A 25,773-nucleotide genomic window follows, 5' to 3' on the forward strand; every position below is an offset into this window, starting at 1 on the left:
AAAATAAACCAATGCTCAGATGCATTAAGGTTGATCTCATTTACCTTGCTATATAGACTGCGGCTTCTACCACCAGTGCTCAGCTTTTTCATTACTAATTAACATTTTTTCAAAATCTGCTCACCATTTCAATCTGGGTGCGAATTGTCCTTGCATCCATATCCTACATTTGAAGAACTGATAGAGAGGAACTGCTAACCTAATTGTTCGATGAAGCTGGAATCAGATCCTGATCTCAATGCAAGGCACACTGTACAGGACGTGATGCTAGGGAGAGAGTCATAGTAAATTGCTGGTCAACAAATCCCATGAATTCCTGTAGTAGAGTTCCGTATTGCAGAGGTTTACTGGCATAATCCTGGGGAAATCGCCTCTCAGATTCTGAGGCGCCTTCAACAAAATGACCAAATGAGGATTGTAGACCTATGGATTAGGAGGCACAGAGGTAAAATGTTACATTTAATTTATTTTTCTTAGATAATTCGTTATATTTATATGCATATACACGTTTGTGTTTTAATTACATTGTTAGTTTACATTTTTATAGCATTATAGATTTTAATTATCTCTGAAAATCATACATAATTAAGAACTACTAAAATTACTTGCACATTTCTCAGCTGGCAAAGTTTATATTCCTCAGTTTTTTGGCTTTATTTGGGATCTCGACATCACAGCAACACCAAAACATTGCCTAGCCCTAATTGTCCTTGAGAATTTGGAGGAGAAGCACCTTTGAGCACCATTAATCCTTCTGATTAAGGTATTCCCAAATGTTTTTGGTCAGGAGGCTCAAGGACACAGCAAGGATGAAGGAACAGCAATATTTTTGCAAGTCCAAATGGTGTGCAACTTGGAATAAAACCTGCATGTGGCAGTGACACCTGCCCTTGTGCTTCCTTGTGCTCTCTGCATTTGACCTTGGTACAAAAAGTTTGTTGGAGTAGCCTGGGAGAGTGACTGTAATGGCATTTTGCAGATAGTACATAATACAGCCGGATGCACCAGAGATGGAGGGAATAGCTGTTCAGGGTTATGAATGGCTGGCTACTTTGTGCTGGATGAAGTTCAGATTCTTGACTGTCTTTGTAGTTGCATCTGTCTGGCAAATAGGGATATGTAATTCAATACTTGCCTTACTTATTATGTGAAGACTCTAGTCTGTCAATCTCTGCAAGGTACCCAACTTCTGACCTGCTCCGGCAGCCACATAGCTATACAAAGGGCTCAGGAGAGTTTCTATTGAATTGTGACCCTCCCAGGATGTTGATGATCAGAGACTTGGCAATGGTGATACCACTAAATATCAAAGGTACATCATGGATAGACTCGCTCTTGTTGGAGATGGTCATTGCCTTGCTGTTTTTTTAGCATAAAAAATACTTGGCATTTCTCAGTTTGGGATGTTACTGTAGAGCCATAGTACATAAGCAGACCCTCACGCACTAAATCCACAGCAACTATTAACTCTCACATCCAAATTCCAGTTATTCTCTCCATGTACCTTCCACCTTCGAAAATGCACCTATATTCATGGAACAACTTACAACCTATCAATCTGCATGGCTTTGATTTATGGGTTAAGACACGTGACAATGTGCAAATTCCAAATCACTGGAGATTAGGAATGAACCCGGCCACTAGAGTTTTAAAACAGCAACAGTACCAGCTACCACCAGTTTTGTTGGCCTTGTCAAACACAAGCATGGGTTGCTTCACTTGCTGACGTTGTAAATGGAATTGAATATTGTACAATCATAAGCAAATGTCTCTACTTCTGACCTTGTGATGGAGTTATTGATGAATCAGCTGAAGATGGTTAGGCAAGGGCATTAGCCATGCAGCAGCAGGATCCAGGCTGGAATGATTGACTTCCCATTTTCACAACCATCTTCGATCCCACAAGGTCTGACTCCAACTAAACCTTGATGTTAAGGCAGACACGTTCACCTTATCTCTGGAATTCAGCTTTCTGATCTATGTTTAGACTGATGAGAGTTTGAATCATACGGTCCTGGTGATGCCTAAATTGAGCTTCATTGAGCAGATTATTGATGAGTAAGTAAGGCTTAGCAGACCAAGGATTAGTTGCCAGGGCAATTCCACGGCTACATTCGATACATCAAAAGGTGGCAAGGATTAAAAGTGGAATAAAGGACTGGGAATGTTACAACATCCACAAGTGGGTGACTAAAATGGCAATGAGAGAGAACATTGATTACATGATAAAGCAAGTCAAACAAACAACAAGGTCTTGTGTGAATATATAAACACAGTATGGAGGACCACTGGGAAGCAAACCTGGTAATTAATAATGAAAAACAAGGAAATGGCTGTTAAGTCAAATTAATGAACACAAAAGAGATTGCAGGTGCTGGAATCTGGTCCAATGAAAGAACTCAGCAGGTCAAGCAGCAACTATAGAGGTTAAAGTCGTATATCAATAGTTTCATCAAGACCTAGATCAAACAAATTAAATCAGTCTGAAGAAGGGTTCCAACGGGAAACATTATATATCCATATTCTTAGGAAAGGTTGCATGACCGGTCAAGCATTTTGTGTCTATCTTTGGTCAACCAACATCTGCAGTTTTGTGTTACAACAAATTAACTCAATACTTTGCTTCAGTCTTTATAGTGAAGGGAATTGCAAATATCCAAAGATATCTGATGCGTTAGTTTCAAATGGTATGGAAACATTATAAGAATCCTGGAACGCGCTGCGCAGGAGTGTTTGAGGCAGATACAATAGTGGTATTTAAGAGACTTCTGGGTAGACATATTGATATGTGGGGAATGGAGGGATATGGATTATGTGCAGGCAGATAATTGTTGGTCTTGGCATCATGTTCTGCACAGACATTGTGGGCCAAAGGACCTGCTGTACTGTTTGATGTTCCATCACTATCACTGGGACAATATATTGGAAAAGGGGCTGAAGGTGGGTTAGTCACTGGGACCCACTGGCCTCCACCTGAAGGAAGTGGCAGCAGATGTGATGGAGCCATTGGTTGAAGTTTTTCAAAATTCCAAGTTACGGGAAGGTAGCAGCAGATTGGAAAATCACAATTGTTCAAGAAGGGAGGAAGATAAAAAGTGAGCAAAGAAGTTAGTGTTCAGTGGTGTTCAGAAGATTGAAAAAAATCCTGAGGGGACATAACAGGGTGAATATCGAGATGTTTACAAGGGAGTTATGGGCTATGGGGAACTGGCACATATCAACGGGATGGTGGCGGAGAGAGTCAATATCTTCAAATTCACATGTCTGAAGATGTGTCCTGAACACAGCATACTGATGCAATCATAAAGAAATCCCATCAATACCTCTACTTCCTTAGATGATTCAGGAGATTCATCAACGATTACGCTCTTGAACATCTACAGGTGTAAGGTATATTGACTAGTTGCTGGTTCGGCAATTCGAACACCCAGAAACGAAGATTGCAAAAAGTGGCGAAGACTGCCCAGTCCATCACAGGTATTGAGCTCCCCACCATTGAAGGGATTTACAACAGTTGCTGCCTCAACATCATGAGGCAGACAGGGCATCAGAGACCCACACCACCCTGGCCACACTCGCATTGCACTCCTGTCATCAGGAAGAAGGTACAGGAGCCTGAAAAATGTAACATCCAAGTTCAGGAGCAGCATCTTCCCTACAACCATGGCTATTCAACACTACAACCTCCAAATTGGTTCTGAACTATATACACGGGGACATTATTTTTGCACTGTTATCTATTTATTTGTCTGTTTTTCTTTATATATATATATAAGGAAGAGCATAATCGCAGCTGAAATATATTCACAGACCTTGATCCTGATAAGGGTCTCGATCCGAAACATCACCCATTCCTTCTCTCCAGAGATGCTGCCTGTCCCGCTGAGTTACTCCATATTTTTGTGTCTATCTTTGATCCTGATAAATACTACTTCCGCGCAGGCTCTTGCAAATGCCGAGTCCCTTCTGCTCATCTCTATTCAGAAATGAGTAGAACTGTAGATGCTGGCTTAAATCGACTCAAAATACTGAAGTAACTCAGCCTGACAGGCAGCATCTCTGGAGAGATGGAATGGGTGACATTTCGGGTCGAGACCCTTCTTCAGACTGATGTCAGGAGAGTGGGCGGGTAAAAGATAGAATGTAGTTGGAGACAGTAAGACTGGTGGGAGAACTGCGAAGGGGGAGGGGATGGAGAGAGAGGGAAAGCAAGAGCTATTTGAAGTTAGAGAAGCCAATGTTCATACCGTTGGGGTGTAAACTACCCAAGCAAAATATGAGGTGCTTGTAGATTGGCTATAGCATGTTAGCCAATCAGAATGCTTAGTAATTATAACCCCGCCTAATTATAACATTCATAGTATAAGATCCTGCCCACTGTCTACTAGTTAGAGTAGCAGTGTGAACGTGTGATGACCTGCTTAGTAGTTAATGACCTGAATAATAAAGATGCTTCTTTTCAACCTGTGTGAGGTTGGACTATTTACAGTGCTGTTCCTCCAACATGATCCCACTACTGGCCACACCTCCCTTCCCCAAAATGAAAGTAAGGCCCAGTGCAAATTGGAGGAACAGCATCTCATATTTCACCTGGGTAGTTTACACCCCAGCAGTATGAACATTGACTTCTCTAACTTCAAATAGCCCTTGCTTTTCCTCTCTATCTCCTCCCCTTTCCTAGTTCTCCCACCAGTCTTACCTACTACATTCTGTCTTTGTCCCGCCCACTCAATCCGAAACATCACCCAATCCTTCTTTCCAGAGATGCTGCTTGTCCGGGCTGAGTTACTCCGACATTTTGTGTCTCCCTACTCATATCTGTATCTGATCGTGGAACATTTTAATCAGTGATTATGAGTCGGTGATTATGAGTCGGCGATGCATGGTAAGACTACCTTTTCTATCCACAGCACACTATGATTATAACCATTTTCCTCCATTCCCCCACAGATTGTAGACTCGGAGATGGAAATTGAAAGAGTTTGAAACTTTCCTTTTGCTGGGCTTAAAAGTGATGAATGAAATGGGTTCTATGCTGTAAATTCTTATAATTAGGGAATCTTAGCTAACTTTCCCTGTTTGCTTTAACCACCAATTCTTCTTCTTGCGTATGGCGTGCACAGCCTAACGTTGTAGGACAACTTGTTCTGTTTGATCTTATTTGATTCTGCACAACGGGTTGATTGCTTTTGTCGAAACAGGGCAGACCGTGTGAAGGTTGCAATCTTCCAACCCATCCACATATTGTGTTAAGATGTTAGAATGCATCAACTAGTACATCCAATAGGGGGGTTTTCTAGTAAAACATGTGAACTCTCAATAAAATTAATGATCCATGGTTGTAAAAATTATAAATTCTTGCAGTAAATGTAATGAGCTGACTGGAATTCACTTTGTAAATGTTTCTAGACTCTAGCAGTTATTTTGCACATGATAAATAATCTTTTTGTTTGTTACATTGGATTTCCTGATGTAACAGAACAACTCACACCTAATTAATTGTTTTTTGATGCCATCTGGTCTTACATCTGCGCTCCAAAATGTATTTATTTCTGGAGTGATAGTGAAATCTCCAACCTAGAAACCTCCAACCTATACATAAAAATGTGCGCTGAAATGGTGCTGCTTTGAGAGTATATTAAGGATGTGTTCAAGATCCCGAAAAGAGTGATATTCTATGATTGACATGGCCCAAGGAAACTCGCACGAATGGCTTTCCTCTGCAGTCATTTGTGATTATTTCGACCAAGTAATGAATAAATGTTTTAATTGCTTTAACGCTCTGTGTGCGAGGGTGTGTGGAGGAGGGTTGGGGAGGGGTGTGGGGGGGAGGATATGGGGGAGGGGGGGGGGGGGGGGGGGGTGTGGATAGGGTTTGGGGAGGGGGGTGTGGGAGGGGGGGTTGGGGAGGAGGGGTTGGGGAGGAGGTGTGGGGAGGTGGATGAGGGGGGAGGGGGTCGTGGGGGGGGGGGGTGTGGGGGGTGTGGGGGGGGGGTGGGGGGGGGGGGGGGGGGGGGGGGGGGGGGGGGTGTGGGAGGGTTGAGGAGGGGGGGTGAGGAGGTTGGGGAGGGGGGGGATGGGGGGAGGGCGTGGGGGGGAGGGGATGCTGGGGAGGGAGGTGCGGGGTGGGGTGTGTGGGGGGATGGTGAGGGGGGTTGGGGGAGGGGGTGTGGTGTGGGGGGACTGGGGTGTGGGAATGTGGGTGTGGGTGAGGGGTGGGGGAGGGAGGTGTGGATAGGGGGGTGTGGGAAGGAGGTTTTGGGGGAGGGGGGTGACTGTGGGGGGGGGGGGGTGTGGGGAGGGGGGAACCTTGAAAACATTCATAACTTTTGTACTAATTCACCGATCGGAACAAAACTTATTTGACTTACAGCAGAGGAGAATGGTGAGTAAGTTGGCGAAAAATCATAGTGCTATGTGGGATTGTTTTTGCACAAATTTAATTACAATGCAGACAGGAAGTGGTCAAGATGAGAGTTTTAGTAATATTTAGAAGATAGATAGAAGATATTACTAAAACACTCATCGTGTTTGTTTATTTGTTTGTTTGTTTGCATGCGTAGGAGTGATTTCCCAAACCACAGCAAAAACGGTATACGATAGGGCCACAATTCTGGCCCACCTCACTCACCATTGTGTGCAATAGCCAAGTTTCGTTCAGATTGCTGGTAAATTTTACAAGTTATTCACATTTTATACTTTACAAAAATATACTTTACAAAACATTGAATCTAAAAGAAACCCCGTTTTAATTAACAGCTAGCATTGTATTTAGGTTATTTTAAAGAAAAAACGCGGTTTTCATTGAGAATTTCATATTTTTTTTAAACATCGCAAATTTCATTGTGGGGGTTGGGATAAGGGGAGATTTCATTTAAAAAAATCATCACCGTTTTCATTGTGTGGGGGTGGCATTGGGGAGAGGTGAGGAGTGGGGAGCAGGGAGATAGAGGGAGAGGGAGGGGGGGAGGGAGAGGGAGGGGAAAGTGGGGGAGGGAGTGTAGGGGAGGAGGGGGAATAGAGGGAGTGGGGGAGGTAGGGAGTGAGGGAGAGGAGGACAGTGCAGGTGAGGAGAGTGGGGGGTGCGATAGGGGTGAGGTGAGTAGTGGGGGAGCAGGGTGATAGAGGGAGAGGGGGGAGGGGTGATGGAGGGAGGGAGTGTCTGAGGGTAGGGTAAAGGAGAGGGAGGGAGTGGGGGAGGAGGAGAGGGGAAAGAGGGTGAAGAGGAGGGGGAGGGAGTACTGGGGAAGAGAGGGAATGGAGCATAGGGGTAAGAAGAGGGATGGCGAGGAGGGGAGGGGGAAGAGGGAGGAGAGGAGCGAGGTGGTGAGGGGACGAAGCAGAGGAGGGTGGAGGGTGGATAATGGAGGAGGGTCATTTGAACTTTAAAAACTTGGCAGTCGCGCTCCCACTTGCGGGCCACACCTGCTCAGTTGGAGGAGGGATGGTCGTAACTCGCGTCACAACAGTCAGTCGCACCTGCAGAGTTGGGGGCTATGGGTCAGTGGTGGAATATTACCTTGGGGACGGGCCCAAGGGTCCGCACCTGGTCTAGTTGAAGGTTAATAATCAAGTGCAAGAAACAGACCACATCAGGTATGAAAAATGTCGAAACAAATTTGTCATATATATTTATTCAATAATATCAAATATACATTAATTCTTAAAAATCTAAAACAAAATCTTGAGATCACTGTCACAAATTAGTGTTAGCAATTTTATCATCGCTAACCAGCAATAATTTCTATTTGTGCACTTCACATTCTTGTCAAATATTCAGCTCTCAATCTTTCAAATATTCTTTCCACGTCTCATTTTTTCAATGTCCCAATTATCCCCTTCACTTCCTAGTAGGTGGGCAAAGGTGAGAACATCCAGCAAAAAAATATGTTTTGGTTCTATTATCGCATCGGTTTCAATGCAAGTAGGTTGAGATTTAAAAAAATCTTCCTTCTTGATTTTATAATGAGAATAGTTTGTGGGATTAGCAAAATCTCTTAAATCACGAAAGACACAAAGTGCTGGAATAATTCAGCAGGTCATGTAGCATATCTAGAGGACATGGATAGATGACATTTTGAGACGAGGAGCCTTCTTCAGACTCTCTTATATTCAATGTTGTTCGTGTTACTGTGACTGGATTTGCCTTGCTGAGGAATTGCATCCATGGGCAACATAATTCATGGGAGTACAGCTTCACATAAACTAAAGCAACAATTCACCATCTCTTCAATAGTAGAGTATACCTATTAGCTCATAGCCTTTATCCTGCAAGTCAATATCATCAGTAACCTTGAGAATAAATAAGGTCTAAAATCACTAAGATTGTTTGTTCCATATTCCAAGAAAGTGACTGCCATGTCTCTTAGTATATAAAAATGTGAAACTAGATGACTCATAACCACAAATTCAGAATAGCAAAAGTTTTTAAATAATTTACTTAGAATCAAGAGGAGACTGCACGACAGCCTTGACTACAAAGGTATGAAACTCGGATTTCATGAATCCTCGTTGAAGAGAGACATGCTTGAGGAAAGTCACCATGTGTTGGCACAGTCTACCAAGACGCAAGGCAATTGACAGGTAAAAAAAAAATCACCTGTCTTCAAAAGAACAGACTACCATTTGATGTTTTATGTTCAGACTCAAATATTTATTCTAATACGTTGTTATCTGTATAGCATGGAAGGAGTGTGGTACTGTTGAACTTTGAAGTCTCTGAAGTGGAATTTGAACACAGAGGCGAGGTACAATCACTGAAACATAACTCACAAGTCAACTCTGCCTCCGACTAATTGCTTATTAGGTTCAAAATGTCATAATGGTTCATGCTTCAGCTCAAATTTCAAAAATTAACAACAGCAAAACCTTTCATAATTCATTCCTAGCAACCCACGTACAATTTCTCTTTTCAAATTCCTTCAATTTACAAATCTATTAATCAAGATTCAAATGAAAGCACTGGAACTCAATGAGTTGGAATCATGATGCAAAAGGTAGCACTCAGCTTTAAAGAGACTTCTGTGATTTCTAATAGTATCAGTATTCAGTGCAAAAAACCAAAGGGGACTAGTTTCTCATAGATGTATTGATGGATAAGTGTATCAAATAGTCTTCACCATGGCCAGATATAGTTAACATGCATGAACAACATTCCCAATCAAGCTTGAAGAAGTTCCAGTTTTAAATTAAGAATTCTCTTCAATAAAAAAGGGAAATGTTCATTTATTTCAAATTCCAGCGGTATTGAAGTAATAATTACATGTTATTCCTATCTATTTTCATTCTCTCTTCCAAATAGTTAGTAATGCCATTTCTTCTGTAAAATTCTGCTTGCACATGGGCAACTCTGACAAAATTCCGATTTGTTGGCTCAAGTTGGGGGCGTTTACCGTAGAATGATGATGTTATGACTGGAACTATTCGTAATTTCTCCTGTAAGATATATGAACAATGATGCTGAAGGATCCAAAGCAAAAATGCTTATAATAGATCTATTAAACTAAATAAACATATTTCACATTTTTCTCCCAAAAGCTTCAATTTAAATTTTTATTTATTCATAAACATTAATTTATTGTGCAATTCCCGCTGTTGTCTTAGTAAAATCATTATTTTTACTTTATTCAAAAGATTATACATCTCTTCAACAAACAAGGCACAAGTTGGAGAATCAGATTGAGATGGGAAAGTGGTTACAGCATGCTCTCACTTACCTGATTTTGAAGACAATAAAAGGAAAATATTTAGCAAGAATTTGGTAAATCCATTGCAAGCCATTTAACTTGATGTTAATCATGAAAGAACCATTAATGGTGAGCATTTCTCTGTGTTAACTGTTGTTGCTGATGTGATAAATATGATGGTAAGGATTTTTTTCTGCATAACAGAGGTCTTTTAAGCTGAAGGGCATGGATTAAGTAAAGTGTTGAAGGAAATCTGATGATTTTTTTTCCCATCAGAGTGGATGGAATCTGAAACACGCGGCAAAATAGGGTGGTGATGACAGAGCCTCTCACCATTTTTAAATGTATCCAGGTGAGCACTTGGGGATCATGGGATTTGCTTAGATGGGTGCTTGATGGTAAATCTGTAAAAAGTAATTTACCAGAATATATTTAAAAACGGTAAAAGGTTTCATATTTAGAACATTCCTTCTTGGCGCCCATCATTTAAAAAGCGAGCGTGCCTGTTAGTACAATGATAGTAATTTGCATAATAATTCAATAACAGGAAAATGGTGGTGTCATTTTTAATAGAGAAAAGTTATAACATACCTCCGCATTCACATGAAGTCCTTGGCTCCCGCTGTTTTCTCGATCGTCACGATGAATTTTGTTATTATATCCTTGTTGCACTTGAAAAACCCGATCATAAAGCAGCATGGATACTTCCTAAAAGGAAAACAAGACACTTTAACAACTATACAAGTACTTGTTCAGTCTTATATATAGAATAGAAGCACTTCATTTTAGTATGTAAATATCATTACATAGCTCGATCATGCTTATCATGGAAAATGCAAAGTAACTTCTTGATTTCTTACAAATCTTTCTCTTCCGCTGTAAACTGTTTATGTGTGGCCTGGAATTTGATTGAAGTTTCTACTGTTCTTTCATTGTAAATTCACCAAAAGTGCAGCTGAACAGTGCACTTTTTACCTAGATGTTTAATCAAATTCAGCGATACAATGTGCTGATTATTTGATTAATAATCTTGTAATTCAGAAACCAGGATTAATGATCTCTTAACACAGATTAAATCCCACTATCACAGCTGGGGAAGTCAAATTCAATTGATTATATAAATAATTATAAATAAATTAAAAACCCTGTTAGAGTGGCACCAAACAACTGATTGTTGTATAAACTGTTTATTTCACTCCTATATTTTTCGGGAAGAACTCTTTTCCAGCATGGCCAATATGACTCCAAATCCACAGCAACGTGATGGACTCTCAACTTATTATCTCTGACGTGGTGTAGGAAGGCAGCGCAGTTCATGACAAAGGCAGCATTACAGAAGTTAAAAAATTGCAATTCATTGGAAAGTACTATGTCCACACATTGAACTACATCCATGCAGGTTCACCTTGGGACTAGCTATGATCAACTAAAAATCATGCATAGGCAGGAGTATGGAATGAATGGTGGAGTTTCAATAAAGAAAGATATATTTGAGATTTTGTTGGACTAAAAATAAGAAGCAAGGCTTCTTTAACTTTTATTAACAAGGCATCCAACAGGTTTCCGCGTGATAGACTGCTCTGGAAAGTTAGATCGCATGGGATCCAAGGATAGATAGCTGAATGGATAGAAAATTGGCTTCATGGAAGGAAATAGAGGGTGATGGTAGAAGGATGTTTTTCAGACTGGGGGCCTGTGACTAGTGGTGTGTCTCAGGGTTCAGTGCTGGGCCCATTGCTGTTTGTCATCTATATCAATGATTTGGATGACAATGTTTTAACAATGATTAGCAAGTTTGCAGATAACATTAAAGTAGGTGGAGTCCTTGGAGCACGAGAGGATGAGGGGGTGATCTTATAAAGGTGTACAAAATCATGAGAGGAACAGATCGGGTAAACACACAGTCTTTTGCCCAGAGTAGGGGAATCGTGAACCAGAGAGCATAGGTTTAAAGTGAGGGGGGAAAGATTCAATCGGAACTCAACAGGTAACATTTGTTTACACAAAGGATGGTGAGTGTATGGAACAAGCTACTGGAGGAGTAGTTGAGGTAGGTAGTATTGCAATGTTCAAGAAACATTAATACAGGTACATGGATAAGATAGGTTTAGAGGGATATGGGCCAAACGCTGGCAAGTGGGATTAATGTAGATGGAGCATGTTGGTTGGTGTGGGGCAAGTTGGGCTGAAGCACCTGCTTCCATACTGTACGACTCTAAAGAGAACAAATCACCTAATCCTGATGGTATATATCCTCTTTTGCCAGGAAAACTAAGAGGAAATTCCATAGGTTCTAGGCACAGTTTTCAAACATATATAGATTTAGGTATGGTCTCCAAGAGATTAAAATATGTAAATGTTATCCTGTTTAATTAAAAATGAACAGAGGTAAACTGATAATTACAGACTAATTCCTTTAAGTCAAGGGATCATTCAAGAACAATAACCAGGGATAGAACGAGCAGTCAATTGGGCAGCTGCAGATTGATTAGAAAAATACAATTTTGGGCAGCACAGCAGTAAAGTTGCTGCCTAACAGTGCCAGAGACCAGGGTTTGATCCTGTCCATGGGAGCTGTGACTGCTTGGGTTGTCTCCGATGCTCCACTTTCCTCCCCCACTCCAACGATGGGCAGAGTTGTAGGTTAATTGGCTTTGGTAAATTGCAAATTGTCTCTAGTGTATAGGATAGTGCTAGTGTACAGGGTGATCACTGGTCAGCATGACTCGGAGCCGATGAGTCTGTTTCCATGATGAATCTCTAAGGACCAAAATTTTATGTCTCACTAACTTGATAGAGTTTTTTTGACGCAGTAACTGTGAGTGTCGCTGATGTACTAAAAGCTATTTGAAAAGGTGCTACACCATGACTGAATTAAAAAGGGACTGGAGCAGCAAGGATAGATTACTGACTATATAATAGGAAACAGAGTAGAAGAAGCTTGTTTAACGAATGGAAATGTACAGATAGGTTCCCGAGGGGGTACCAGGACTGTCTTTTTATGGTTTATTAATGATTTGGACGTCCGCTGAGCACAATTTCAAATCACAAGGATCGCGCAAAACTCAAAAGTGTTGTGAACTGTGAGGTGGAAAGCAGTCAACTAGCGGTAGATACAAAGAGGCCGGTGGAATGGACAGATACATGACAAGTTATAAAATGATTAATAATATGAAGTGTTGCATGTCAGTGAGAAAGTCAATATAATCTAGAAAGTATAATTTTAAAAATTGTACATAAACAGAGATTAGGAATGCATGTGCAGCATTCTTTTTTTTTCAAAATTGTATTGTATATCTTTATTGTCATTTCCTGAGTATTCACATACCCAGAGGAAACAAAAAAAGTTGCTCAACCAGTGTCCATTCAGTGTGCATTAAAAATAAAAATAAATAAAAAATACATATATCATGAACAAATTTAACACTCTACTAAACATTCAACAGGCGTTCCGATCGGCAGCGGCACAACAGTGGCTCTGCTGCAGTGTGTCCAGGTAGGGGGGTTTGTGCGCGATACTTGGCAGGGGGCAAAGTCCATTTAGCAGTCTTATAGCCTGTGGGAAGAAGCTGAGGAGCATCCTGCTGGTTTTGCAGCTAATGCTCCTGTACCTCTTCCCAGATGGCAGGATGGAGAAAATGTCATGCGATGGGTGGTAGGGGTCTTTGATGATGGAGATGGCTCTGCTGATACATCTCTTCCTGTATATGTCCAGCAGGAAGGGGAGTGGAGCACCAATAATCCTGCTGGCGGTCTTCACAATCCTGTCTAGTTGGTGCCGTTCGTACGCCTTGCAGCTCCCGAACCAGGAAGTGATGCCGTAGGTTAATGTGCTCTCGACAGTCCCCCTATAAAAAGTCCGTAGGTGTGTAGTGGGGAGACCTGCTTTACGTAGTCTTCGGAGAGGGTGTAGTCGCTGCTGGGCTCTCTTGACCAGTGCTGTTGTGTTGGCCGTGGACGTCAGGTCATCAGACAGATGTAGTCCTAGGAACTTCACGCTGCTGACCCTTTCCACATCAGCTCCGTCGATGTGCAGAGGTGTATGGTGTTGTTTCCCCGCCCTCCTGAAGTCAACCACCATCTCCTTAGTTTTACCCACGTTAAGAATGAGGTTGTGGGATTTGCACCAACCTGTGAGCAGCTCCACCTCCATCCTGTACGCCGATTCATCATTGTCACTGATGGCAGGCATGTTGAGGAAGTGGTCAAGAAGCCACATCAGATCCTTAACATTGCACTATATTTGTTTATTTATTGAGTATGTGTGCATGTGTACATATACACACTGAACTTTTTTATCTCCCATTATGTACTATGTTTACATATTGTGTTGTGCTGCAGCAAGCAAGAATGTCATTGTCCTATCTGGGACATATCTGGGAAACACTATTGACTATAAATACAGACAATACAAAACACAAGGAAGCCATGATGAATCTTCATAAAATACTAGTTCAACCACAACTGGACCAATGTTTCCAGCAGGAACATCATATTTTAAGAAAGGTATGGTGGTTTTGAAGAGGATGCAAAATAAATTTACTAAAATGATTCAGGTCAGGAACTTTGGTTATGTGGATATATAAAAAGTATGGGAGGCATATAATGGGTAGATGCACTTGATTTAACATAGTGGAACTATCAAATACTTGAGTGCATAGATTTAAGGTGGATATTTGAAAGTTTAATTGAGATTTGTAAGGTAGGACTTCTTGCGCAGAGAGTGGTAGGTGCCTGAAATGTAGGGAGGTGGTGGAAGCAAATAATTATAGGATCATCTAAAAGGCATCTGGACAAGCATATGCACAGGCCTGGGGTGGGCAGATGTAGACCATGTGCATGCAATGGGATTTGTTTAAATAAGCATCATGGCCGGCACAGACATGGTGGACAGAAGGGCCTGCTGTTCTATGCTCTGTGTTTGAGGTTGGTACTGGACCCAATAAAGGAAGTTTGTGGAGTGCCTCCGTGATGGATTCTTAGAGCAGCTTGTACTGGAGCCTACCAGGGAGAAGGCAATTCTATATTTAGTGTTGTGTAATGAGCCGGATTTGTTAAGGGAACTCGAGGTAAAGGAGCCATTAGGAGGTAGTGACCATAATATGATTACGTTTTAATCTACAATTTGACAGGGAGAAAGGTAAATCGCAGGTGTCAGTATTACAGTTGAACAAAGAGAACTATGCAGCCAGGAGGGAGGAGCTGGCCAAAGTTGACTGGAAAGATACCCTAGCAGGGATGACAGTCGAGCAACAATGGCAGGTATTTCTGGGAACAATACAAAAGATCAGTTAATTCTAAAGAGGAAGAAAGATTCCAAAGGGATTAAGGGGCGACTGTGGCTGACAAGGGAAGTCAGGGACAGTATAAAAATAAAGGAGGTATAACATAGCAAAGATGAGCGGGAAGCCAAAGGATTGGGCAACTTTTAAAGCTCAACAGAAGATAACTAAAAAGGCAACACGGGGAGAAAAGATAAGGTACGAAGGTAAGCTAGCCAAGAATATAAAGGAGGATAGTAAAAGCTTCTTTAGGTTTGTGAAGAGGAAAAAATGAGTTAAGACCAAAGCTGGACCCTTGAAGACTGAAAAAGTTGAATTTATTATGGGGAACAAGGAAATGGGAGTCAAGTTGAACAGGTACTTTGTCTTCACTACTCCGTCTTCACTAAGGAGGACACAAACAATCTCCCTGATGTACTAGTGGCCAGAGGATCTGGGGTGACAAAGGAACTGAAGGAAATTCACATTAGGCAGGAAATGGTGTTGGGTAGAGAGATGGGACAGAAGGCAGATAAATCCCCAGGGCCTGGTGGTCTGCATTCCCAGGACACTTAAGGAAGTGGCTCTAGAAATTATAAACGCATTGGTGATCATTTCCCAATGTTCTATAGATCCAGGATCAGTTCCTGTGGATTGGAGGGTAGCTAATGTTATCCCACTTTATAAGAAAGGGGGGAGAGAGAAAACGGAATTATAGACGAGTTAGCCTGACATCGGTGGTGGGGAAGATAATGATAATAATAATAAATTTTATTTATGGGCGCCTTTCAAGACTCAAGGACAACTTACAAAAATTTAGCAGGTAGAGGAAAAACATGTAAGGGGAATGAAATAAATAGTAGAGACATGACTAGTACACAAAGTAAATACAGAATTCAATACAAAACACAGTATGAGGCAATTAATGCACAGATGAAAAGGGACGGCACGTGGGGCTAAGGATAGGCAGGGGTGAAGAGATGGGTCTTGAGGCGGGACTGGAAGATGGTGAGGGCACGGAATTGCGGATCAGTTGGGGGAGGGAGTTCCAGAGCCTGGGAGCTGCCCTGGAGAAGGCTCTGTCCCCAAAACTGCGGAGGTTGGACTTGTGGATGGAGAGGATACCAGCTGATGTGGATCTGAGGGACCATGAGGGTTGATAGGGAGATGAGGTCAGTGAGATATGGTAGCAATGTTACAAAATTTTGAGATTTAAAAAATCAAGTCTGCAATTTATCCCATCAGATAAAGCATAAAAATAAGTTTAATTTGACACCTAATTCACTTTCATATCTCAAGTAATAAAAAAAGTTATGGCCATTTTCATACTCGGAAATTAGCATCTTGTTCCCTATTGATTTTCTATGGACATAACAAAAAAGCTGTGATCATGGACAGTCAAAAGCCCATAACCTTATATTTAAGAGGGATTTAGATGTGGCCCTTGTGGCTAAGGGGATCAGGGGGTATGGAGAGAAGGCAGGTACGGGATACTGAGTTGGATGATCAGCAATGATCATATTGAATGGCTGTGCAGGCTCGAAGGGCCGAATGGCCTACTCCTGCACACAATTTCTATGTTTCTATGTTTAACCTTCTTAAAAATTAAGAGAACTGAATGAAATTTTCAGTTATCATAGATTGAACCATTCTGAAACAAATATAAAATAATCTTACTTGAATGACCTGAAATTAAAGCATATAATTAGTTAGTTACCCAATTGTAGATCATTTCAAACTTCAATTACTAGATCTAAATATCTATCCATTTCTTAATAAATGATTAACATTTTTAAATAGCCTAAGTGTCCAAATAATATTCACAAATAATTCACAATAAAACATGATTTTTAAATCTCATTGACATTAATTTATAGGCCAAATGGAAGGAATTTAATGTTCAATTGCTGTAAATTAAAGTCCATTTTAAATCGGCTTTCTAGTGGGTTCCTGTGAACGCGCTGGTTTAGAACGTTCACATTGCGCTGGATTTGTGCCCTCAAATGCCCAGAAAAATACTACGGGATATAAAGAGCCCAAAATGAGCTACTTGCAATAGTAAACTTTGTATAAAGGGTTCTTAAGAAGGCCCTTTTAATGTAAAAATAAGGTACATACCTTTAATTGTTTGCTTTATAAAACCCTGGGGCTGCGAGAGGTCGCGGGTTTAGAGAGTGATTTTTAAACTACTATAACTATTATACAAGGCCATAAAAACTAATAATACCTTTTGCGACGGGGTCTTCCAGCGATTTTCCGTTAATGATTTACTAGGCTGAACATTTTCGATTGGAACAGCCTAGTAAAAATCGCGTTTTAAACCCGCCCCCTCTAAACAGCGCCAAAATCACGCACACGGCCTGGGGCAGATTCTCAACGATGATTCAGGTAGGTTTTGCAACATACCTAGATATGGGGGGGCCAGATGGTGGAGGGCTTTGTAGGTGAGGATCAGGATTTTGTAGGTGATCCGGTGGGAGATGGGAAGCCAGTGAAGTTGTTTGAGGACTGGAGTGATGTGATGCCAGGATTTGGTATGGGTGATGAGTCGGGCGGCTGCGTTCTGGACCAGTTGGAGTCGGTTGATGTAGGTGGAGCTGATGCCAAGGAGAAGTGAGTTGCAATAGTCCAAGATGTTGGGGGGTCAATTATAAAAGATGAAATACCGGCACATTTGGATAGCAGTAGCAGGATCGGTCCGAGTCAGCATGGATTTACCTAGCGGAAATCATGTTTGACTAATCTTCTGGAATTTTTTTTAGGATGTAACTAGGAAAATGGACAAGGGAGAGCCAGTAGATGTAGTGTTTCAGAATGCATTTGATAAGGTCCCACATAGGAGATTAGTGGGCAAAATTAGAGCACATGGTATAAGCGAGTTCGGTATTCCGAAAAACGCAAGGAATCATGGGATTTGTCAAAGGTCACAAGCGGTAAAAACTGACGGGACACCAGCCTGGAGCCGTGGAGTTAGCGCTGCTTCTCCGTGCTGGCTGTAAGCCTGGGCAGTTGTTCCCGTAAGTCCAGGCAGAGACAGGCAGAGTTGATGGGCTGAAATTACCTCCGTGCTGGCTGCGAAGCTATCATTTCCATAAATACAATACAGAAACATGGCGTATGCCATTCAATTTGATGCCATTCAGTACCATATCTGCTTCAAGTAACCATTGTAACGCACTTCCTCTGGCAGCCTCAAAACAAGAATGGGGTCGATCGAGGTGTAGATGGATCAATTGGGTACTCTACACAAGAACCCAATGCTGTATATTCTTATCAATTTATCATCTGCAACCGACCAACCCCGCATTTTGAGGACACCGTGGGGTGGAAGATTGCAACCTTCACGTGGTCTGCCCTGTTTTGACTAATGCCATCAACTCGACGTGCACAAACGGAAGATCAAATAGAACAAGTGTTCAAGAAGGAACTGCAGATGCTGGAAGATCGAAGGTACACAAAATTGCTGGAGAAACTCAGCGGGTGCAGCAGCATCTATGGAGTAGGTATGTTGCTAAGCCTACCTGAAGCGTCGCTGAAAATCTGGCGCTGCGGGTGTGCGCGATTTTGGCGCCGTTTAGAGGGGGGGCGGGTTTAAAACGCGATTTTCACTAGGCTGTTCCAATCGAAGATGTTCAGCCTAGTAAATCATTAACGAAAAATCGCTGAAAGACCCCGTCGCAAAAGGTATTATTAGTTTTTATGGCCTTGTATAATAGTTATAATAGTTTAAAAATCACTCTCTAAACCCGCGACCTCACGCTACCACAGGGCCGCATGGAGCTGTATACAGAAGGTATGTAGCTTATTTTTACATTAAAAAGGGCTTCTTAAGAGCCCTTTATACAAAGTTTACTATTGCGAGTAGCTAATTTTGGGCTCTTTATATCCCGCAGTATTTTTCTGGGCATTTGAGGGCACAAATCCACCGCAATGTGAACGTTCTAAACCAGCGCGTTCACAGGATCCCACTGGAAAGCTGATTTAAAATGGACTTTAATTTACAGCAATTGAACACTAAATTCCTTCCATTTGGCCTATAAATTAATGTAAATGAGATTTCAAAAGCATGTTTTATTGTGAATTATTTATGAATATTATTTGGACACTTGGGCTATTTAAATATGTTAATCATTTATTAAGAAATGGATAGATGTTTAGATCTAGTAATTGAAGTTAGAAATTAGCTACACTTGGGTAACTAACTAATTATATGTTTTAATTTCAGGTCATCCAAGTAAGATTATTTTATATTTGTTTCAGAATGGTTCAATCTACGATAACTGAAAATTTCATTCAGTTCTCTTAATTTTTAGGAAGGTTATGGCCTTTTGACAGCACACGATCACAGCTTTTCTGTTATGTCCATAGAAAATCAATAGGGAACAAGATGCTAATTTCCGAGTATGAAAATGGCCATAACGTTTTAAATACTTGAGATATGAAAGTGAATTAGGTGTCAAATTAAACTTCTTTTTGTGCTTTATCTGATGGGATAAATTACAGACTTGAATTTTTAAATCTCAAAATATTGTAACATTGCTATATGGGGCGAAGAAAAAGGCGACGTTTCGGGCCGAAACCCTTCTTCAGACTCGGGTTGCCCAACAACTTTAGGCTGTGCACGACACACGAAAGAAGATGGAAGACTCCGTGAAAAGGTGATAGGATGGAATTAGCACTCACTTTTTTCTGATTACCGAAGTACGTGATCTCATTGGACTCTCTCCTCTCCGGGATGAAGCTGAAGGCAGATAATGCGGAGAGCGGTATGTTCTTGCTCAGTCGTTTGCTGATTTCGGTCATGTCCTCCCGTTTTCAGGATGGATAAATGCTGGCTGTGGGCTCTGGGTTTCCGGCGTCCTCTCGTTGCTAAGTTACCGGCGTACACACACTTGCAGAGTTGCGTGTGTTTCCTTCGGCACAGTGTGCGCTTGCTGCTGCTGCTGCTGCTACTGCTGTTGTTACTGCTGCCGCCCAGCGCCGCTCACATTATCAGCGGCACCTACACCTGCACCTGCACCTCCCGGGCATCAAAGCCGCAGCGGGCAGCAGCAGCCGCGGCCCCTGTACACCGCGCGCGACCATCCGCCGCCGCCGCCGCCAGCACCGTCACAATGCGGCCATTGTGAGCTGGCGTCCCACCTGCGGGTACCTCGCGACACGTGCGCGGCAGTGGAGGTGGAGGTGGTGCAGGGAATGTCTGCAGCTGCAATCATCGCCCATGGAGCCATGGGTGTAGGAAGGAACTGCAGACCAGTCTGGAGAAGGGTCTCGACCCCCGAACCATTCCTTCTCTCCAGAGATGCTGCGTGTCCCGCTGAGTTACTCCAGCGTTTGTGTCTATCACATGGAGCGATGTTCGTGCAAAGGAAGAGAAATAAACGCGGTGAGAAAAAAAGGTAACTGAAGTTTTTCACAGGGCAACGTTTCAAGTAGAAAAACACGATTGGAAGGCAAAAAGCTTGGTATAGTGACAAGTAGAGTAAATACATGGGAGCTCTAAAATATATTTATTCCAGGTTTTTTCCAGACAATGTGTTTTGATCAAGTTTCTCTTACCGTGCATTATTTGTATTGGATTGTATTGACTTTCCCGTTCAAAAGCAAAGAGAAGGAAAACAGCATGGGCCTGTCCCACTTGGCGTTTCTTTTGGCGACTACAGGTGACTGCCACAAAATTTTCAACATGTTGAAATATTTTAGGTTACTGTGGCGACAATTTTTGCTGTCGTAGATGTTGCTGTAGGTTGTCGCCAGTTATCGTAGGAGAATTCCATTAAAGTTAGTCCCTGGCAGTTGCCTAAAGAGTCGCCTAATGGGCCTGTCCCACTTAGGCAATTTTTCAGATGACTCAAGTCGTAACAGGTCGCTGAAAAACCAGCGACTAGAAAGGCAACTGTCAGTGGAACACACACACATATACATACATCGCTTCCTTCATCAGACAGTTATGCAGGCGGGGGACAGGGCAAGCGGGGGGTATCACTGTCTGAGTGAAATTCACACGGTGCAAAGCCAACATGATATAGACACAAACCACGATGAACAGGAAGGTTGGCGCTGTAATTAAGACGGTGAAAGAACAGTGTACGGGAAGGATCACTTGGGTCCTTTAAAAGAAGGGGAGACAGGGTGGGGAGAAGGAGTGGAGACCACTTTTAAGAAGCCAGGGATACACGGCTGTGAAGCTCAGCGGACATTAACATTTCGGTTATCCGTACGCGTTAGAAGTTTTTTTTTTTTTTTAACGTGAAAGGAGACAAACAGCTGCTGGCCAGGTTTCTTCTTCTTCTTTTGTGTGGCGTGCACAGCCTAAAGTTGTTGGACAACTTGTTCTATTTGATCTTCCATTTGTGCACATCGAGTTGATTGCATTAGTTGAAACAGGGTGGACCATGTGACGGTTGCAATCTTCCACCCCGCTGGCGTGGCTCGCGACGCCACACGATGGAAATTCAGCTAAATACAGGGGCAAGCCAAATCAGAACAGGACTTGCATAGTAAATGATGCCATGGGGAGTGTGGTAGAGCAAAGATGCCAAGGGACAGTGGTACAGTTCCCTGAAAGTGGCCACAGATGGGCAGGGTAGAGAAAACAGATTTTGGCAAACCTCCCTTTATGAGTAATGGTATTGAAGAGTTGCAGCATTTCTTGTTGCGCTGTATAAATGTCAGTGATAACATATTTGGAGTATTATGTGTAGGAAGGACACTCTTCCAACCTCATCTAATGTCAACACCCGTCCCTCTTCCTCCTCCCTCGACACTGTCCAGGAAACCTAACAGTCCTTTCAGGTCCGGCAGAGGTTCACTTGCACCTTCTCCAACCTCATGTACTTCATATTCTGTTCAAGGTGCAGACTCTTATACATTGGCAAGACTAAACGTAGACTGAGAGGGGATAACCGCAGCAGAACTGTCTTCCAGGTTTTGTTTACCTGGAAATAAGAAATATTTCCCAAAAAGGAAATGTATAGAGGGATATGCACTTAACGTAAGCAAATGGGACAAACTGATTTATAAAATTTGGTCAGCATGGCCAAAGTACTTGTTTCTGCTGTGTGACTTTGGCTATGAATTGCAAACCTAGGTCCAAAATCACCCCAAATTTATTTCTAGTCAGTGACCTATGTGAATGTTTTAAAATATATGACAGAATCTTGTGATTCCCAAAGATTACTATCCCAGTTCTCCATTTATCCCAGAGCAAGGCAGTTGTGAATTTTGAATGCAAGATAAGCACTTGGCAATAGCCAGAAATTCGATTGTAAGTAATGACGTTTTTGAATGGGTTTTGCAAGTTAAAAACAAAATCCACCAGAATGTTTTCCATAATTGGAGATAAAACTCAACTAGTTGTATGATTATATAAAATAACAATTTCAAGGGTATATATTAATGATTTGGACGAGGGAATTGAATGCAACATCTCCAAGTTTGCAGATGACACTAAGCTGGGGGGGCAGTGTTAGCTGTGAGGAGGATGTTAGGAGGCTGCAAGGTGACTTGGATAGGCTGGGTGAGTGGGCAAGTGTATTGCAGATACAGTATAATGTGGATAAATGTGAGGTTATTCACTTTGGTGGCAAAAACAGGAAAGCAGACTATTATCTAATTGGTGGCCGATTAGGAAAAGGGGAGATGCAACGAGACCTGGGTGTCATGGTACACCAGTCATTGAAAGTAGGAATGCAGGTGCAGCAGGCAGTGAAGAAAGCGAATGGTATGTTAGCATTCATAGCAAAAGGATTTGAGTATAGGAGCAGGGAGGTTCTACTGCAGTTGTACAGGGTCTTGGTGAGACCACAATTGGAGTATTGCGTACAGTTTTGGTCTCCAAATCTGAGGAAGGACATTGTTGCCATAGAGCAAGACTGATTCCTGCAGATAAGGTTCACATTGTCAGTGTACAGCACAGAGACAACAAAATGATTCCTGGGATGTCAGGACTTTCATATGAAGAAAGACTGGATAGACTCGGCTTGTACGCGCTAGAATTTAGGAGATTGAGGGGGGTCTTATAGAAACGTACAAAATTCTTAAGGGGTTGGACAGGCTAGATGCAGGAAGGTTGATCCCGATGTTGGTGAAGTCCAGGACAAGGGGTCACAGCTTAAGGATAAGGGGGAAATCCTGTAAGACCGAGAAGAGAAAAAACATTTTTCACACAGAGAGTGGTGAATCTCTGGAACTCTCTGCCACAGAAGGTAGTTGAGGCCAGTTCATTGGCTATATTTAAGAGGGAGTTAGATGTGGCCCTTGTGGCTAAGGGGATCAGGGGGTATGGAGAGAAGGCAGGTACAGGATACCGAGTTGGATGATCAGACATGATCATATTGAATGGCGGTGCAGGCTCGAAGGGCCGAATGGCCTACTCCTGCACCTATTTTCTATGTATCTATGTTACATTTGTTGCTATTGAAACTCTTCTGTTTTAGCTTTATTATTAAAATGAAAAAAAATGTGCAACTTTTATTTGTTTTTGTTGCCTGTCTCACAGTAGCATTGGATCATGCAGCTCTTTACTCTCAATGACCTGATAATTTGGGGTGGCAGATTCCAACCTTCATGTGGTCCACCCTGTTCAACGAATGCAATCAACCTGGCGTGCATAATCAAATAAAATCAAATAGAACAAGTTGACCTACAACTTTAGGCTGTGCACGCCAAACGCAAGAAGAAGAAGCTGATAATTTAATGTACCTCTTGCCGGCCTAGCCAATTATCCCATCATGCTGGAAGTTCAGTGGAGTTTGCCAATTAATCTCACTTCCCTTGGCCTTATTATCAGTTTATCTTTTAAATCATTTGACCCAATGAATGCTGCACATTTCCAGCCACTGCACACTAAATGGTGGCTACTCGAAGCATACTTTTTTATTCCACTTGTTTTACCAATTCTCCGAAAGCCCTGGTCATTGATCCTCTTGCTAAATGTATCATGTCGACTCCAATGAGTAGGCATTGTACAGAAAGATTGAATCAAGTTCAGTTTAAGCTTCTGGTAGATAAGTAGAGAACTAAAATAGAGAATTTGTGCAGAAGCGTTATAAATATTTGTTAAGCAGATGCTCAGGATAGCTCCATATCTTCTGTTCTCTGCTAATAAACTCGAGCAGGGTGAAGCATTAATTCTCCACTTGCTTAAAGCTAACAAAGATTTTTGTTGTGATTGTCAGAGGGCAGTTATTGTGGCCCTTTAGTGTTTTTATAGGATGCCTCAGCTGTCTGCTGCTTTATGAATTGCCTTTCCAACATCATGAAATTTGAGTATAACATTGTTTAGTGAAAGTGAATTGTGTTTAACCAATTTATCTGTTGTATCAATGGTTGGGAAGAGTGGCATGCTCTCTGGAGATTCAGCATGTGGGCGGAGGGGGAAGAAAACAAACTGCTGAAGCAACACCACGATCAGGCAGCAACTGTGGAAAGGGCCTTTCTGTCATTTATCTACCCATCTGCCACTCACCCCCCTCCTTCACTTGTGTCTACCTTTCACTTGCCAGGCTTTGCCTCACCCCCATCTCTCTGTTCCAGCTTTCTGGGTCCCAACTTAAAACATTGTCAGTCCATTCCTTCCATGGATGCTGCCTGGCCTGCTAGGTTCCTCTACCACTTTGCAGCTGCTGGAATCTTTTGCAGCTGCTGAATTTTTGCTTGTGTCTCCAATACCTTGAAGGCGATTGAAGAACATTAAAGCTTAGTATAGTAAAGGTATAGGATGTATTTTATTAATGTGGATAGATTGGCTGGCTAATGGAATCAAAGGGTGGACATGAATGGGTATTTTTCAGTGGAGGAAAAAACTGCAGATGTTGGTTTAAATCGAAGATAAACACAAAATGCTGGAGTAACTCAGGGGGACAGGTAGCATCTCTGGACAGAAAGAATCGGTGACAATTTGTGACCTCATTCTGAAGAAGGGTCTCGACCAGAAACATCACCCATTCCTTCTCTCCAGAGATGCTGCCTGTCCCGCTGAGTTGCTACAGCTTTTTGTGTTTATCTGGGGTATTTTTCTGGTTGACTGAAAAGTGCTTTAGGGATTGGTGTTGAACTTTAACTTTTTAATTTGCATAAATGAATTGGATGGATCACTGACAATCTGATGACACAAATAGGTTGTGAAGAAGAGATAAGTAGGCTGCAAAAGGATATAGATTAAGCAAATATCTAGTAAATTATGTATAATGTTTAAATAAGAAAAAAGTATATAAACTAAATGGTGAGATTTTTTTGCAGCGCTCTGAGATGCAGGGGGATCTCAGTGTCCTGATGCACACTTCACACCAAGATAGGAATGCAGATAGGACAGCCAGCAGCCACTAAACGTTATTCCCTTATGTATCTATACACTGTAAATGGATCGATTGTAATCATGTATTGTCTTTCTGCTGACTGGTTAGCACGCACCAAAAAGCTTTTCACTGTACCTCGGTACACGTGACAGTAAACTAAACTGTATTAATTTAATGAGTTTAAGAAGGAACTGCAGATGCTGGAAAATCGAAGGTAGACAAAAATGCTAGAGAAACTCAGCGGGTGAGGCAGCATCTATGGAGCGAAGATGCTGCCTCACCCGCTGAGTTTCTCCAGCATTTTTGTGTAATTTAATGAGAGTTGTGTAATTAGGCTGAATTTACAAGCTGTGAGAAACAAATTCAAGGCCTGATGCATGTGGGAATGTTGTGTTTTTCAATGTTAGTTCTCAATCAAGATAAAGATTGCTGACAGGTGAGTTATGGGTTTAGTGGAAGATTGAGCAGCGTGTGAAGCTCTTGGTACAAGTGTGGGATTTGAAGATTCATTTATGATCTTGTCACATT

At 42.0% G+C, this 25,773-nt stretch overlaps 1 protein-coding gene across 2 annotated transcripts; it reads right to left on the bottom strand.

The window, feature by feature from the left end:
- Window positions 1–57: 57 nt before the first annotated feature.
- Window positions 58–20,340, bottom strand: cfap90 (cilia and flagella associated protein 90). Of its 2 annotated transcripts, none has more exons than XM_055659271.1 (3): window positions 19,631–20,340; window positions 10,278–10,394; window positions 58–423 (listed from the first exon to the last, which is right to left on the bottom strand). In XM_055659271.1, the coding sequence occupies exons 1-3, from the start codon at window positions 19,748–19,750 to the stop codon at window positions 280–282; spliced, it is 381 nt and encodes a 126-aa protein (XP_055515246.1). In that variant the 5' UTR covers window positions 19,751–20,340; the 3' UTR covers window positions 58–279. The 2 variants fall into 2 exon arrangements, with proteins under 2 accessions (XP_055515246.1, XP_055515237.1); XM_055659262.1 differs by lacking the exon at window positions 58–423 and adding an exon at window positions 7,625–9,435.
- Between the last annotated feature and the right edge of the window lie 5,433 nt (window positions 20,341–25,773).

The sequence above is a fragment of the Leucoraja erinacea genome, chromosome 2 (assembly GCF_028641065.1).
Source record: "Leucoraja erinacea ecotype New England chromosome 2, Leri_hhj_1, whole genome shotgun sequence".
Classification (NCBI taxonomy): Eukaryota; Metazoa; Chordata; class Chondrichthyes; order Rajiformes; family Rajidae; genus Leucoraja; species Leucoraja erinaceus.

Excerpts from the sequence above, each read along its gene's own strand:
- cfap90 (XM_055659262.1), bottom strand. The coding sequence starts at position 19,750 with ATGACCGAAATCAGCAAACGACTGAGCAAGAACATACCGCTCTCCGCA. Across the intron at positions 10,395-19,630 it reads ACTTCGGTAATCAGAAAAAA|GAAGTATCCATGCTGCTTTA; the intron begins GTGAGTGCTAAT and ends TTTTCCTTTTAG. Across the intron at positions 9,436-10,277 it reads GACTTCATGTGAATGCGGAG|GAGAAATTACGAATAGTTCC; the intron begins GTATGTTATAAC and ends TATATCTTACAG.